This window comes from Mya arenaria, chromosome 6 (assembly GCF_026914265.1).
Source record: "Mya arenaria isolate MELC-2E11 chromosome 6, ASM2691426v1".
Taxonomy (NCBI): domain Eukaryota; kingdom Metazoa; phylum Mollusca; class Bivalvia; order Myida; family Myidae; genus Mya; species Mya arenaria.
In genome coordinates this window covers 3,774,208-3,789,402 of record NC_069127.1, presented here as the reverse complement: position 1 = coordinate 3,789,402, position 15,195 = coordinate 3,774,208, and the positions used below count along the sequence as shown (strand labels likewise).

Sequence of the window (15,195 nt, the reverse complement as noted above, 5' to 3'; positions counted from 1 at the left end):
ATAATCTATTAAAGTGTTCAATAAGTACCACGATTATCATAGAATATGTCCAAAATGTGTCGTTTTTGTAATTTAGGCTACGCATGTTGAGTCATGATACATGAATTTTGCTATATATATGTATACAAAAATTATTAACACCCAAATTCTTCTATATCGGTCTCCAGTCTTTTGTTTGAACAGTATATATCAAAATGCATCGTCTCTCCGTACATATATTGAGGAAATAAAGAGTGTATCTATCTGTTAACCGTGCGTAATACATGGTCAACTATCACGTAAACTAAACAATAGTTAGTATACACCTTTACATGAAGCTTTACCAGATTACCCGTAAAAATCACGAAGATGACAGAGACCTTGATGCTTATATATAGATCATGAGGCGTGAGTTTATACATGTATATTCAATGCTAACTAAGTTTAAAAAGCACCGGCTTTGTTCTATATTAAGGCAACGGATATATAGAACGGGTTTTACCAATAGAGGTTTCGCAAGCCTACTTTCGCTTTCATTACACCATGTATTTCACCATGTTAAATCAATATTGAAATTACATTTGAAAGAAAGGAATACATCGTGAATAACAACATGAACCTCTTAGTGTATTTAACGTTAATAATTCAGAATACATGTATTTAGTCTTAACATACTAGAAAGAGCTGGAATATTATGTACCGTCTATAAACCATATTGGTCATAATCTATAGATAGTGGTGACAAAGGTTACCGCAGGTAAACAAACTAAATATTGATATGATTGCTGACTGACAGTGAAATAAAGATTTGTCACGATTTGATGTTCAATACAAGCAGTTGAAACAGTATTAGACTCGTGTCAGTCTAGAAGTGTTTTTGCGCCTTAACAGTGTCAAACTTTCGCAGTTTAATAAAATCGTTAATTGAGTTTGAAGAAAAAAACATGGAAGAACAGAAAACCGAGCCGAATACAGAACAGGGAACTGAGCGTGTGAGCACGGCCAGGGAACAGACTGCAGCACAGGGAATGGACGCCGGAGAGCCCCTTGGTGCGGACAGCAGTGCACAAAAAACAGCTAGCGCCGGAAGCGAACACTGTGTCGTGTATAAATTATGCGACAAGCAAGAGAGACTGGTAGACGCCTGGACAGAGATGTTTAAGGACTATATTGAGGCCGACAAAGTGGAGGTATGAATATTTGTTTAAATCCCTATTTTTATTTGATTAACTATTATTTTATTGAATGCAAACAAGTAGTAAATTAAAAATATCAATGTAAAGTGTGATATTCATAATTTCTGAATGAGTGAGATATTTAAAACCAAACATGCAAGGGGGGCACAAGTTTTATCATTAAGCCCCCCCCCCCCAAAAAAAAAAATCCTATGGTTAATGTTATCTACATGAATTGTAGGACCCGTATTCGTTAACGTCAGGCTGTGATGACGTACGTTTTGAGTTTGAGACTGAGAAAACATATTGCTTTCATGTTTCAAAGCGTCTGTAATGTTATGTTTATGACAAAAGATGTGCAGCAATTGTTCCCATTCTTACTCTTGCAATAGCATGTTCACATCAAAATTAAAATATGCAATTTCGAGTCTTGAATCACAAACTCGGACTCAAGGCCTCAGTAAATACGGCTGTAGATATTAAATTATGCTTTTGATGGTTTATGCAAAATTAATTGCAATTGATTTCTTCATCGTTTACTTTAAGAGGATTTTTTGTTTGCATGCCAAAAAAAACCCACAGGCCTTTTTTATTTTTATCCCTTATCAATTTCTGTTATTGTTTGACATGGTTACAGGTGTACCAAGGCGATATATTTTACGAGGGACCTGCTGCAGACGCTATTGTAAGTCTTTATTATATCATTACACTTTATGTTAACTATTATGTGCGTGTTTTCATACCTGCCTTAAGATGCTTCATGGTTTTGAAAACATTAGGAACATAAGTAATATATTTTTGTTCCGTTTTCTTCATTATATGAGCTTTTCTACAGCAGACGCACAAAGCTTCTGCTAGTGTCACGTTTTGGTCGTCACGGTTAACTCATTTTGGAAACATGGCAGAACGTGAATGAACGTGAGAAAACGTACAACTGAAAAACTTACTTTTAGACTCGTTCAGAATTCGGGAACGCCCTCTCCCCCCCCCCCCCCACCTCAGCGTGTTACAACGTGCAAAGAACGTGGTACAGCACTGGCGAAGCATAACGTGACAATATGGAAACCTAATTTGTGTTGCGTTTGTAGACACTTTGTGCCGCTATGTGCTTCGTTTAGGCCTCGTTGCACGCATATTTTTCCCCACATTTTCCCACGCTATAATATGTTTTAAAACACTTTATTATGCTACGTTGTACGACGGCGTGGTACGTTTCTGCGAAGTTATGTTACGTTATGGTATATTGTGGTACGCAATGATACGCTCTGTCGTGGCAGATTGCATGTCAGATAACATCTGCCAGAGACCAGATGCAAATGTATACCTCTTAATCTAGGACCTCCAATCATGTGTGCTCTTGCTTAACCCCAAGTGCTTCACTTCATTGTCACATTCTTAAACAAGTTCCATGGCAAGAACTGTAGCGATGGAGACTTTCAACTCCGCTAAGTTAACGTCTTACTAATTATTCCCCTGAGTATTTGTATGGAACCGAATGCTCTTGCACTCACGTCAAGTCTCATCTCTCAATCGATCGTGATGTCAGTGACTCATTAGACTGCAAATCATAATTATGAATGGCAACATCTTGCAAAATGTGAGTGAAATATACTAGGGTACATCCTTGCCATTTTGAACATGCATTCGCAAGAACCACGAAAATATATGACATACTACAAAATACAGCCAAAGGGTAAAATACACTTCCATTGCAACTCATTAGCCATAAATGACAACTTAGTGTTTAAACAATAAATAAGATGAATGTCTCAAATCTGCCTCAAACGTTAATAAACTGTTGATGCATATTTCAAATTCTTGAATTGTTACTAAAATTAATGAACGTTTATCAATGTGTTGTTCATGAACAGTTTATGAATTGCAGTCATGAACACTTGATACATTTAATGACATTTATTATGAAAATTCATGAACTGCTCTTGCAAGTACATAAAGTCATATGTTAAAAAGGGTGACAATTAATTTAACTATTTTTTATGAATTAAGTGAGTCTTTATCCACATGTGCTTGAAAGTATTCAGACTTTAAAAGTTTGTCAAAAGATAGAACAGTCTTCTTTGAGGTAGAAATGTTCTTGGTGTTTTTTTATCTGTGCATCCTAGGGAAATTTGAGGTAAAAACTCTTATTGTTTATGCACCTCACTACACAGAAAATAGGAGCTTGTTAAGAATCAAATCCAGGAATTCTACAATTAAACTATAATGCTTGATATGTTGCTAATGCTAAACCAGATAATATACTTATTTGTTTGGGATTTTAGATTTTTAAAATATGTCCTTGTTTTGATATAATTGTGATTGGCAATGGTGTGAACAGCCTGGTGTTGGTGTTTAATGGTGTGAACAGCCTGGTGTTGGTGTTTAATGGTGTGAACAGCCTGGTGTTGGTGTTTAATGGTGTGAACAGCCTGGTGTTGGTGTTTAATGGTGTGAACAGCCTGGTGTTGGTGTTTAATGGTGTGAACAGCCTGGTGTTGGTGTTTAATGGTGTGAACAGCCTGGTGTTGGTGTTTAATGGTGTGAACAGCCTGGTGTTGGTGTATAATGGTGTGAACAGCCTGGTGTTGGTGTTTAATGGTGTGAACAGCCTGGTGTTGGTGTTTAATGGTGTGAACAGCCTGGTGTTGGTGTTTAATGGTGTGAACAGCCTGGTGTTGGTGTTTAATGGTGTGAACAGCCTGGTGTTGGTGTATAATGGTGTGAACAGCCTGGTGTTGGTGTATAATGGTGTGAACAGCCTGGTGTTGGTGTTTCTTCGTAACTTTCTTTTGCTTTTTCCACTACGTGTATGTGTTGCTTGTTTGGATCCTATAGTCGTATGCTTTAAGATTTAAGGCTCTTAGTTATAACTTCAATAATATTTAATATAGAAAGAGATCGAAATTATGACAATTAGTCTCAACATTCCCTTAAGTATGTATCTTTTAAATATTATAAAGGTAAACAATAAAATTCGTTTGTATGATTTTAGTTATGTCTACTTGTTTTGGAGATATTTTTGTCCGGAAATCTCGGAGACTACTGGAAGGAACTGATCATGACCTAGAACATTGATAGATGGTGATGGGAAGTTGTACATCTTGGACGAATAATTTTGATTTGGCACTTAGAGTTACAGTTTTCCCTTGTTTATGTTTTACAATTTTATAATAAATATTTTGTCCCGGCTATCGATAACTATTTAAAGGAGTAAATTGGAACTTTTAAAGATGTAAATGTAGATGATAATGTTTGCCCAATGCAAGAAAGTTAGGTCTTAATCACAATTTTGCGGAGTTATCTTCTCTAGTAATTTGGATTTTCTTATAAAGAGTTTGTACAAAGCATTACTTGCAACCAAGTGGTTGGAATTGAATGCACCTTTTAACATTAATAGATGGTATTGTCGAATTTAACTCTAGGACACATTCGTGCAAAGTTATTCCCCTTTCACTTTGATTATCTCAAACAAAGTTTGCCTGAATCATAACTATATAAAGGTATTCAATTTAGCATTGAACATCGATATATAAGGTAATGTAAACTGATGCACAGAGCAAGCATTATAACTCTGGGACACTAATTTTTAAGAGCGACAATCATTTTTCGATCGGTACCAACGCTTTCTAGTGAATATTTCACGGGATTTCTTTTACCACTGCAGGTATCACCGGCCAACAGTTTTGGTTTCATGGACGGCGGGATTGACATGGTCTACAGTAGACACTTCGGCTGGCAAATGTATGACTCGCGTCTGGGGCTCGCTTTATATATTACTTAATTACGTATATAATCGTTTAGTAAATACATACATCGTCAGTTATTGAAGTCTTCAGTATGTAAATTCAATTGGGATTGCTAGTTTTTTTTAGAAAGTACTTTTGGTGTTTTAGAATATCATTACTTTAGTATTTAAAATATACTTATGTATATAAAACATAAATGTAAATAACTCCTTTAAGGGGATAAAGATTTCGAATTAGCTTGAATTGCTTATACTTATTAGAATGGTTTTCTGTTATAGGCAGGAGCGTCTACAGAAGAAAATACGTGAAGAGTTCAACGGAGAATTGCTTGTGGTAAGAATAATGCTGAGAACGCAGCTGGATGTTTAGTTTACTATTGATGTATTTAAGTTTCGCGGAAAACTATTTTACCATTAGTGTTTTTTTGTTACCAATCGGTGCCCACGTCGTCTTTACCAGTTACCATTGATGTCGTCTTTACCATAAGTGTCGTCTTTACCAGTTACCATTGATGTCGTCTTTACCATAAGTGTCGTCTTTACCAGTTACCATTGATGTCGTCTTTACCAGTTATTATTGATGTCGTCTTTACCTTAAGTGTCGTCTTTACCAGTTACCATTGGTGTCGTCTTTACCAGTTACCATTGGTGTCGTCTTTAACATAAGTGTCGTCTTTACCAGTTACCATTGATGTCGTCTTTACCATAAGTGTCGTCTTTACCAGTTACCATTGATGTCGTCTTTACCATAAGTGTCGTCTTTACCAGTTATTATTGATGTCGTCTTTACCAGTTATTATTGATGTCGTCTTTACCTTAAGTGTCGTCTTTACCAGTTACCATTGGTGTCGTCTTTAACATAAGTGTCGTCTTTACCAGTTACCATTGATGTCGTCTTTACCATAAGTGTCGTCTTTACCAGTTACCATTGATGTCGTCTTTACCATAAGTGTCGTCTTTACCAGTTACCATTGATGTCGTCTTTACCATTTATTATTGATGTCGTCTTTACCTTAAGTGTCGTCTTTACCAGTTACCATTGATGTCGTCTTTACCTTAAGTGTCGTCTTTACCAGTTATTATTGATGTCGTCTTTACCAGTTATTATTGATGTCGTCTTTACCTTAAGTGTCGTCTTTACCAGTTACCATTGATGTCGTCTTTACCTTAAGTGTCGTCTTTACCAGTTACCATTGATGTCGTCTTTACCATAAGTGTCGTCTTTACCAGTTACCACTGATGTCGTCTTTACCAGTTACCATTGATGTCGTCTTTAACATAAGTGTCGTCTTTACCAGTTACCACTGATGTCGTCTTTACCAGTTACCATTGGTGTCGTCTTTACCATAAGTGTCGTCTTTACCAGTTACCACTGATGTCGTCTTTACCAGTTACCATTGATGTCGTCTTTAACATAAGTGTCGTCTTTACCAGTTACCACTGATGTCGTCTTTACCAGTTACCATTGATGTCGTCTTTACCAGTTATTATTGATGTCGTCTTTACCTTATGTGTCGTCTTTACCAGTTACCATTGATGTCGTCTTTAACATAAGTGTCGTCTTTACCAGTTACCACTGATGTCGTCTTTACCAGTTACCATTGGTGTCGTCTTTAACATAAGTGTCGTCTTTACTAGTTACCATTGATGTCGTCTTTACCATAAGTGTCGTCTTTACCAGTTATTATTGATGTCGTCTTTACCTTAAGTGTCGTCTTTACCAGTTACCATTGGTGTCGTCTTTAACATAAGTGTCGTCTTTACCAGTTACCATTGATGTCGTCTTTACCATAAGTGTCGTCTTTACCAGTTACCATTGATGTCGTCTTTACCATAAGTGTCGTCTTTACCAGTTATTATTGATGTCGTCTTTACCATTTATTATTGATGTCGTCTTTACCTTAAGTGTCGTCTTTACCAGTTACCATTGATGTCGTCTTTACCTTAAGTGTCGTCTTTACCAGTTATTATTAATGTCGTCTTTACCAGTTATTATTGATGTCGTCTTTACCTTAAGTGTCGTCTTTACCAGTTACCATTGATGTCGTCTTTACCTTAAGTGTCGTCTTTACCAGTTACCATTGATGTCGTCTTTACCATAAGTGTCGTCTTTACCAGTTACCACTGATGTCGTCTTTACCAGTTACCATTGATGTCGTCTTTAACATAAGTGTCGTCTTTACCAGTTACCACTGATGTCGTCTTTACCAGTTACCATTGGTGTCGTCTTTACCATAAGTGTCGTCTTTACCAGTTACCACTGATGTCGTCTTTACCAGTTACCATTGATGTCGTCTTTAACATAAGTGTCGTCTTTACCAGTTACCACTGATGTCGTCTTTACCAGTTACCATTGATGTCGTCTTTACCAGTTATTATTGATGTCGTCTTTACCTTATGTGTCGTCTTTACCAGTTACCATTGATGTCGTCTTTAACATAAGTGTCGTCTTTACCAGTTACCACTGATGTCGTCTTTACCAGTTACCATTGGTGTCGTCTTTAACATAAGTGTCGTCTTTACTAGTTACCATTGATGTCGTCTTTACCATAAGTGTCGTCTTTACCAGTTACCATTGATGTCGTCTTTACCATAAGTGTCGTCTTTACCAGTTATTATTGATGTCGTCTTTACCAGTTATTATTGATGTCGTCTTTACCTTAAGTGTCGTCTTTACCAGTTACCATTGATGTCGTCTTTACCTTAAGTGTCGTCTTTACCAGTTATTATTGATGTCGTCTTTACCAGTTATTATTGATGTCGTCTTTATCTTAAGTGTCGTCTTTACCAGTTATTATTGATGTCGTCTTTACCTTAAGTGTCGTCTTTACCAGTTACCATTGATGTCGTCTTTACCATAAGTGTCGTCTTTACCAGTTACCATTGATGTCGTCTTTACCAGTTACCATTGATGTCGTCTTTACCATAAGTGTCGTCTTTACCAGTGCCAATTGGTGTCGTAATAACTAGTATACAGTATTGTCGTCGTTACCAGTTACCTACCAGTTACCATTGTTTTCGACGTTAACATAATTATTTGTGTGCACAAAACTTGACTAGAACTTAATACCAGATGAAGATATTCCCATTTAACTCTTTCACATTCCTGTTTCAAGTTATGACTCATTTTATTTTTAAGTTATACTTTCATTATGTTTTTGTTCAATGTTAAAGGGCCAGGCGACGATAATCCCTACAATGGAAGACTTGTCGATCGTTGATTGGTCCAAGTACAACTGTGGGGAGCCAATCAAATACTTGATATCAGCGCCCACCATGCGCGTGCCTGCGACGATCGCGGACACAGTGAATCCTTACCTCGCCTTGAGGGCCGTCATATTGGCAGGTAAGAACCAACTGCCACCGATACGTTTACATGACCGCCTTAATTAAACATATTTCCATACTACTCACTACTCACTAAATTTAAGAGTACTAAATGTTTGATTGGTTTAAATAGTTAATTAAAAAGATGGACATTTCAGTTAACGAATTCAACCAGACAGCGATGGAACCAATCCGTAGTGTCCTGTGCCCGGGGCTGGGGACGGCTGTAGGTTTGATGCCGCGGGACAGGTGCGCGTACCAGGTAAGAGCATAGTGATTGCCGGGCTAGTTCTTCTTGCTGAGACCTTCCAACCCTTAAAGGCACATTAGCCGCCGCGTTGACGATATCAAACAGTAAATAGTTTCGGGAAATTTAAATACATTTACAGACCTGAAAATAAAAAAAATATATATCTGATGTATCGGGGTGTAATAGTATTATGTTACACTGCACACACAATCCATGATGATATCGGAATCTTTCAACATAACAGCGAAAGTTGTCAACATTTTTTGACACTCCTAAGTGAACGCATTTTTGAAAAAAAGAGTTATATTTTAACTTGTTTGCGGACACTATTTGCTAGCAGGCAGCTAGATAATGATGCTTAATGCAAGAAGTTATTTGTTTGTTCATTTTTGAAACAAATAAACTAACTACACTCGAGCGCCTTGCTTTAACTGTCTTTCCTGTACCTTATACATATTAATAATGAGTTTAACTACAACTCGCACATGCAAGATGCTTGCAGTTTTAAAACTAAAACTGGGAACGGATAAAAAACAAATCGTTTTGTATGAAAATGCAGAAAAATATAAGCCATGCTCTGTTATGGAAGAAAGTGTACATTGTAGAACTTGCTTCCTTGTTCAAAAGCAACGCGTTTGATTTTGACATATGACATGTTCAGGGTATCATCATATTTAGTAAGCTTTTATCGCATGCATGCACGTGTTTTCTTCCAAAGAATTGCAGTAGTAATCTATACACTTTAATTGCAATATATTGATTTTGAAATATAAAACATTACATTCACTATTTAAGTTTAAATGTCTTTATTCAAAATTCAATGCACTCACCTCTGTGTGTTTGTATACTGTAGATGCTACAAGCGTACGAGGCTTATGTGGAAGGCCTGAGACCGGAACTGGTTGCGCCCACTGGTCTTGGTCAGCCATTCATACACCACGACGACATGGTTCAGGTACGCCCACCTAGTCTTTTTTCCAACGTACATGCATTTAAGTTCACGCCCTATTAGATTTTTTTGTAATTAACCCGGCACAGTAAGACCCCATGACTTTATATATACATTGTAATTATATTGATAACATATTATTTCTGACTAGAGGTCCTTATTTTGTCGTTCGATTTTTTGAATGGCCAAAACGCACTGAACACATAATTACATGCATTCCGAGCAATATTCCTTGGCCTGTGGAAAAACTTATTTGTACTTGCGCTTAATAACAGTTGGTACATGATATTGCTAAAGGCACATACAGCTTGGGTAAAACAAAGGGTGTTTACTTATTTAGCATATCAGTTCACCATGTTGGTTGCTTGGTTTTAGTATGGTGAAAAGGGGGAAGAGAAGAAAGCTCCACCACCTAAGGACAAGATTGTCGCCAGGACCAGCACCAGACCAGCAAAGTCGGACACAAAACTCACAGGTGACCATGTACTCATCGTTGTAAATTTGGTATTGACAATGTCCTGTTTTGTTCGTTGGCAAACATGTATGACGCCGTAATACTCGTCAGTTTCTATTTTATTGAAGTACAGTCCAGACTCGCTATGTCGACGTCGGATATTTCGACTTTCCGGTTATGCCGACTTTTTTCTCCGGTCCCGAATTTATTCCTTCTTATTCTATATAAAATAAATCTGCTTGTGTCGATTTTTCTATCTCGATTTTTTTCGCGTAATTCATTCTTTGTCGACAGTAATCACCTTATAACAATTACCTAGATTACGACTTGGTGAAGAACTTAGGACATTGAAAGGCATATACATGATTCATCTCGTTTCTAAGTCCCGATTGAACTGTCGAAATTCAGTTAGTATAATTGTGTAAACAAATAACTATTGTTGTATGAAACGATTATTGGTAAAGATAAATATAAATGTGTGTTCAATAAAATAGTTACAGAAGCGTAGTGCTTGCCAGTTACAGAAGCGTAGTGCTTGCCAATATCATCAGTGTGTGTGTTGAATTACAGATCCCACGAAACCCACACCAACAAAGCCGGGAACCACAGAGTCAGCGTTCAAGGACGAGGCGTCCACCCCTGTGTAGACCACACGTGCTTCAAATTTGCTCACTCGGCTCCTTTATTGATGTCCTGCATGGGGTGCATTGAAAATTATAAGGTTTATAAGAATTAATATCGCATAAGGAGATCATCTCGGCTCATCGGACACGACTTCCGGCATCTCTCATTTAGACACGTGCTGCCGAGGACTGTGATGTATCTCATGGTGAAGTGACGCTTACTTGTGATAACACATTGTACAAGCTATGAAAGTATTGATGTACGCTATTCTTATTGTTTCATAAATTATTGATTATGCTAAACATTCATTGGAATGCTTTTAATCGCAATGTAGTTTTTATCTTAGCGCATTATTTTAAACATTTTGTGGAATACATATAAAAATTACCGACATATTCATCTTATAATACGCAAAATTTAATTTACCAAGTGTATTTCTATAGTTCACGAGCGTCCGATATCATTTAAAATAGGTGTGATATAGAGGTGTAAACAGTTGATATCGGGCGTATTCAACTTTGCGGTAATTCTAGCTGCGTTTCTTGCTAAAATAATATTTCAGGTAGGCATGAAAACGGTTTCACCTTTCAAGCGTTCAAGCCATTTTAATGCCATTTAATGACATGAACATTTTATTAGTTGGATTCAAGTTGTATCAGAATTGTTTTATTTATTTTAAAAGACGCGTTTTTTAACTCTGGAATGTAAGTGTAAAGAATGTAGAACTTTACTGCACTGATTTTAGAGACAAATGAAATAGTGTTGTTTAGCTAATCACAGTTTGATATTAATGGCGTTGACGAACAATTCTAACCTAACAATAGATGAATTGATAACACAATCTGTTCGCGCGCCAGCCCAAAAACTGATCCTAGCAACTGTGGAGGTTTTCCGCAAATGATTTAAGTCAGTATGTTTTATCAGGCATTACTTCACAATTATATTTTCGTGTTGGAATAAAATGTTTGAACTGATATGATTAAAAATGTAATTAGATTTAAAAATTTAAGATTGAAAGTACATCGCGGCCTTTTGGTTTGGAAATACTATTGCTTCAAGACGCAGCACAATATTACTGCGCTGCAGATCTTATCCATATACTCCATATTTATATTAACTTGCCTGTATAGATATGTAATTATTCGACAGAACCTTAAAATATGTTTCGTTTCTATGCGAAATATCGACCTTGATTTATAAAAATAGTACAATTGTTCATATCGTTGAAGTTGCCATAGCTTGTCTTTCAGACACTGTACGTTTCTACCCCGCCTTAGAAATAAATCACTGATAAGTTTGATTGCGTTATCTTACTCTCTTTTTTGAGTTTCAATTCTTAGGAATCCTAAACATTTCCTGTAACACAATATATAACAGGAATATATAAACAATGTAGTTTATGCTTTCACTGATGGGCTGTTTATATAGATATAGGCTGTATATTTATGTAAAGGTTGTATATCAATGCATAGACTGTATATATATATATATATATGTGTGTGTGTAGGCTGTATATCTATGTATAGGCTGTATATCTATGTGTAGGCTGTATATCTATGTGTAGGCTGTATATCTATGTATAGGATGTATATCTATGTATAGGCTGTATATCTATGTATAGGCTGTATATCTATGTATAGGCTGTATATCTATGTATAGGCTGTATATCCATGTATAGGCTGTATAGGCTGTATATCTATGTATAGGCTGTATATCTATGTATAGGCTGTATATCTATGTATAGGCTGTATATCTATGTATAGGCTGTATATCTATGTATAGGATGTATATCTATGTATAGGCTGTATATCTATGTATAGGCTGTATATCCATGTATAGGCTGTATATCTATGCATAGGCTGTATATATATTTATAGGCTGTATATCTATGTATAGGCTATATATCTATGTATAGGCTGTATATCTATGTATAGGCTATATATCTATGTATGTGCTGTATATCTATGTATAGGCTGTATATCCATGTATAGGCTGTATATCTATGCATAGGCTGTATATATATTTATAGGCTGTATATCTATGTATAGGCTATATATCTATGTATAGGCTGTATATCTATGTATAGGCTATATATCTATGTATGTGCTGTATATCTATGTATAGGCTGTATATCCATGTATAGGCTGTATATCTATGTATAGGCTGTATATCTATGTATAGGCTGTATATCTATGTATAGGCTATATATCTATGTATAGGCTGTATATCTATGTATAGGCGGTATATCTATGTATAGGCTGTATATCTATGTATAGGCTATATATCTATATATAGGATGTATATCTATGTATAGGCGGTATATCTATGTATAGGCTGTATATCTATGTATAGGCTATATATCTATGTATAGGCTGTATATCTATGTATAGGCTATATATCTATGTATAGGATGTATATCCATGTATAGGCTGTATATCTATTTGTAGGCTGTATATCTATGTATAGGATGTATATCTATGTATAGGCTATATATCTATGTATAGGCTGTATATCTATGTATAGGCTGTATATCTATGTATAGGCTGTATATCTATGTATAGGCTGTATATCTATGTATAGGCTGTATATGCGTGTGCAGGCTGTATATCTATGTATAGGCTGTATATCTATGTATAGGCTGTATATCTATGTATAGGCTGTATATCTATGTATAGGCTGTATATCTATGCATAGGCTGTATATATATGTATAGGCTGTATATCTATGTACAGGCTGTATATCTATGTATAGGCTGTATATATACATGTATGGGCTATATATCTATGTATAGGCTGTATATCTATGTATAGGCTGTATATCTATGTATAGGCTGTATACATACATGTATGGGCTATATATCTATGTATAGGCTGTATATATATGTATAGGCTGTATATATATGTATAGGCTGTATATATATGTATAGGCTGTATATGTACGCATAGGCTATATATCTATGTATAGGCTGTATATATATGTATAGGCTGTATATATATGTTTAGGCTGTATATCTATGTATAGGCTGTATATCTATGTATAGGCTGTATATATATATATGTAGGCTATATATCTATGTATAGGCTGTATATCTATGTATAGGCTGTATATCTATGTATAGGCTGTATATATATGTATAGGCTGTATATGTACGCATAGGCTATATATCTATGTATAGGCTGTATATGTACGCATAGGCTGTATATATATATATGTGTAGGCTGTATATCTATGCATAGGCTGTATATCTATGCATAGGCTGTATATGTACGCATAGGCTGTATATATATGTATAGGCTGTATATATATGTATAGGCTGTATATATATATGTATAGGCTGTATATATATGTATAGGCTGTATATATATGTATAGGCTGTATATGTACGCATAGGCTATATATCTATGTATAGGCTGTATATGTACGCATAGGCTGTATATATATATGTATAGGCTGTATATATATGTATAGGCTGTATATATATGTATAGGCTGTATATGTATGTATAGGCTGTATATGTACGCATAGGCTGTATATATATGTATAGGCTGTATATGTATGTATAGGCTGTATATATATGTATAGGCTGTATATATATGTATAGGCTGTATATGTACGCATAGGCTGTATATATATGTATAGGCTGTATATATATGTATAGGCTGTATATGTACGCATAGGCTATATATCTATGTATAGGCTGTATATATATGTATAGGCTGTATATCTATGTATAGGCTGTATATCTATGTATAGGCTGTATATGTTCGCATAGGCTATATATCTATGTAAAGGCTGTATATGTACGCATAGGCTATATATCTATGTATAGGCTGTATATCTATGTATAGGCTGTATATGTATGTATAGGCTGTATATGTTCGCATAGGCTGTATATATATGTATAGGCTGTATATCTATGTATAGGCTGTATATATATGTATAGGCTGTATATATATGTATAGGCTGTATATGTACGCATAGGCTGTATATATATGTATAGGCTGTATATGTACGCATAGGCTGTATATATATGTATAGGCTGTTTATCTATGCCCAAGCCTACCTTATCAACAATGTCTTGTGGGTTCTGGATGAAATATTTTCAAATAAGAAAGATATTTAATAAAATAATGAAAATAGTGGATTAAATTCATTTCCTGGTTACAAAAATGCAAATATGTTTTTTTTTAAAAATAGCGGCAATCACCACAAAGCCTCAAGACATTGCTGATTGGGTAGTACTGACATTTTTGACACAAATTATATTCATTATGTTTATAGACATTTCGGGAAAATTATAATGCTTTTACATTCGAAATCTGATAAAATATTCTGTCGTAAAATTTGCTCATCTTCTAATTACAGCTACACATGTTGCAACGTATATATCAATTATGTTCGCTAAATATTGAAACTCAAAACTAAATAAAAAAAATGATTGTTTTAGGCATTTTTAGTTTTCGTTCTTCAAACAACTTTTGCAATGAGGAAGACCCTTAAAACGTTAAATAGCAAGCCATATATAAATGTTAGAAATGCGTTTGACAATATCACTTTTTTACTATATTCAATCATATCCCAGTCGTTAATATCAATATATTACGTATCATGAATGAAAACAGATATCCGATAACATACAGATTTAATACATATATTCTGTTACACTGAGGCAGATAAAATGCACATAAAAAG

At 35.4% G+C, this 15,195-nt stretch overlaps 1 protein-coding gene across 1 annotated transcript; it reads left to right on the top strand.

Annotated features, from left to right (window-relative positions):
• The first annotated feature begins 485 nt into the window (after positions 1 to 485).
• On the top strand, positions 486 to 11,803 carry LOC128238759 (uncharacterized). Its single transcript, XM_052954998.1, has 9 exons — positions 486 to 1,169; positions 1,792 to 1,839; positions 4,819 to 4,895; positions 5,179 to 5,233; positions 8,074 to 8,245; positions 8,385 to 8,488; positions 9,330 to 9,431; positions 9,801 to 9,900; positions 10,450 to 11,803. Exons 1-9 carry the CDS (start codon positions 924 to 926, stop codon positions 10,524 to 10,526), a joined length of 981 nt encoding a protein of 326 aa, XP_052810958.1. The 5' UTR covers positions 486 to 923; the 3' UTR covers positions 10,527 to 11,803.
• The last annotated feature ends 3,392 nt before the right edge of the window (positions 11,804 to 15,195 follow it).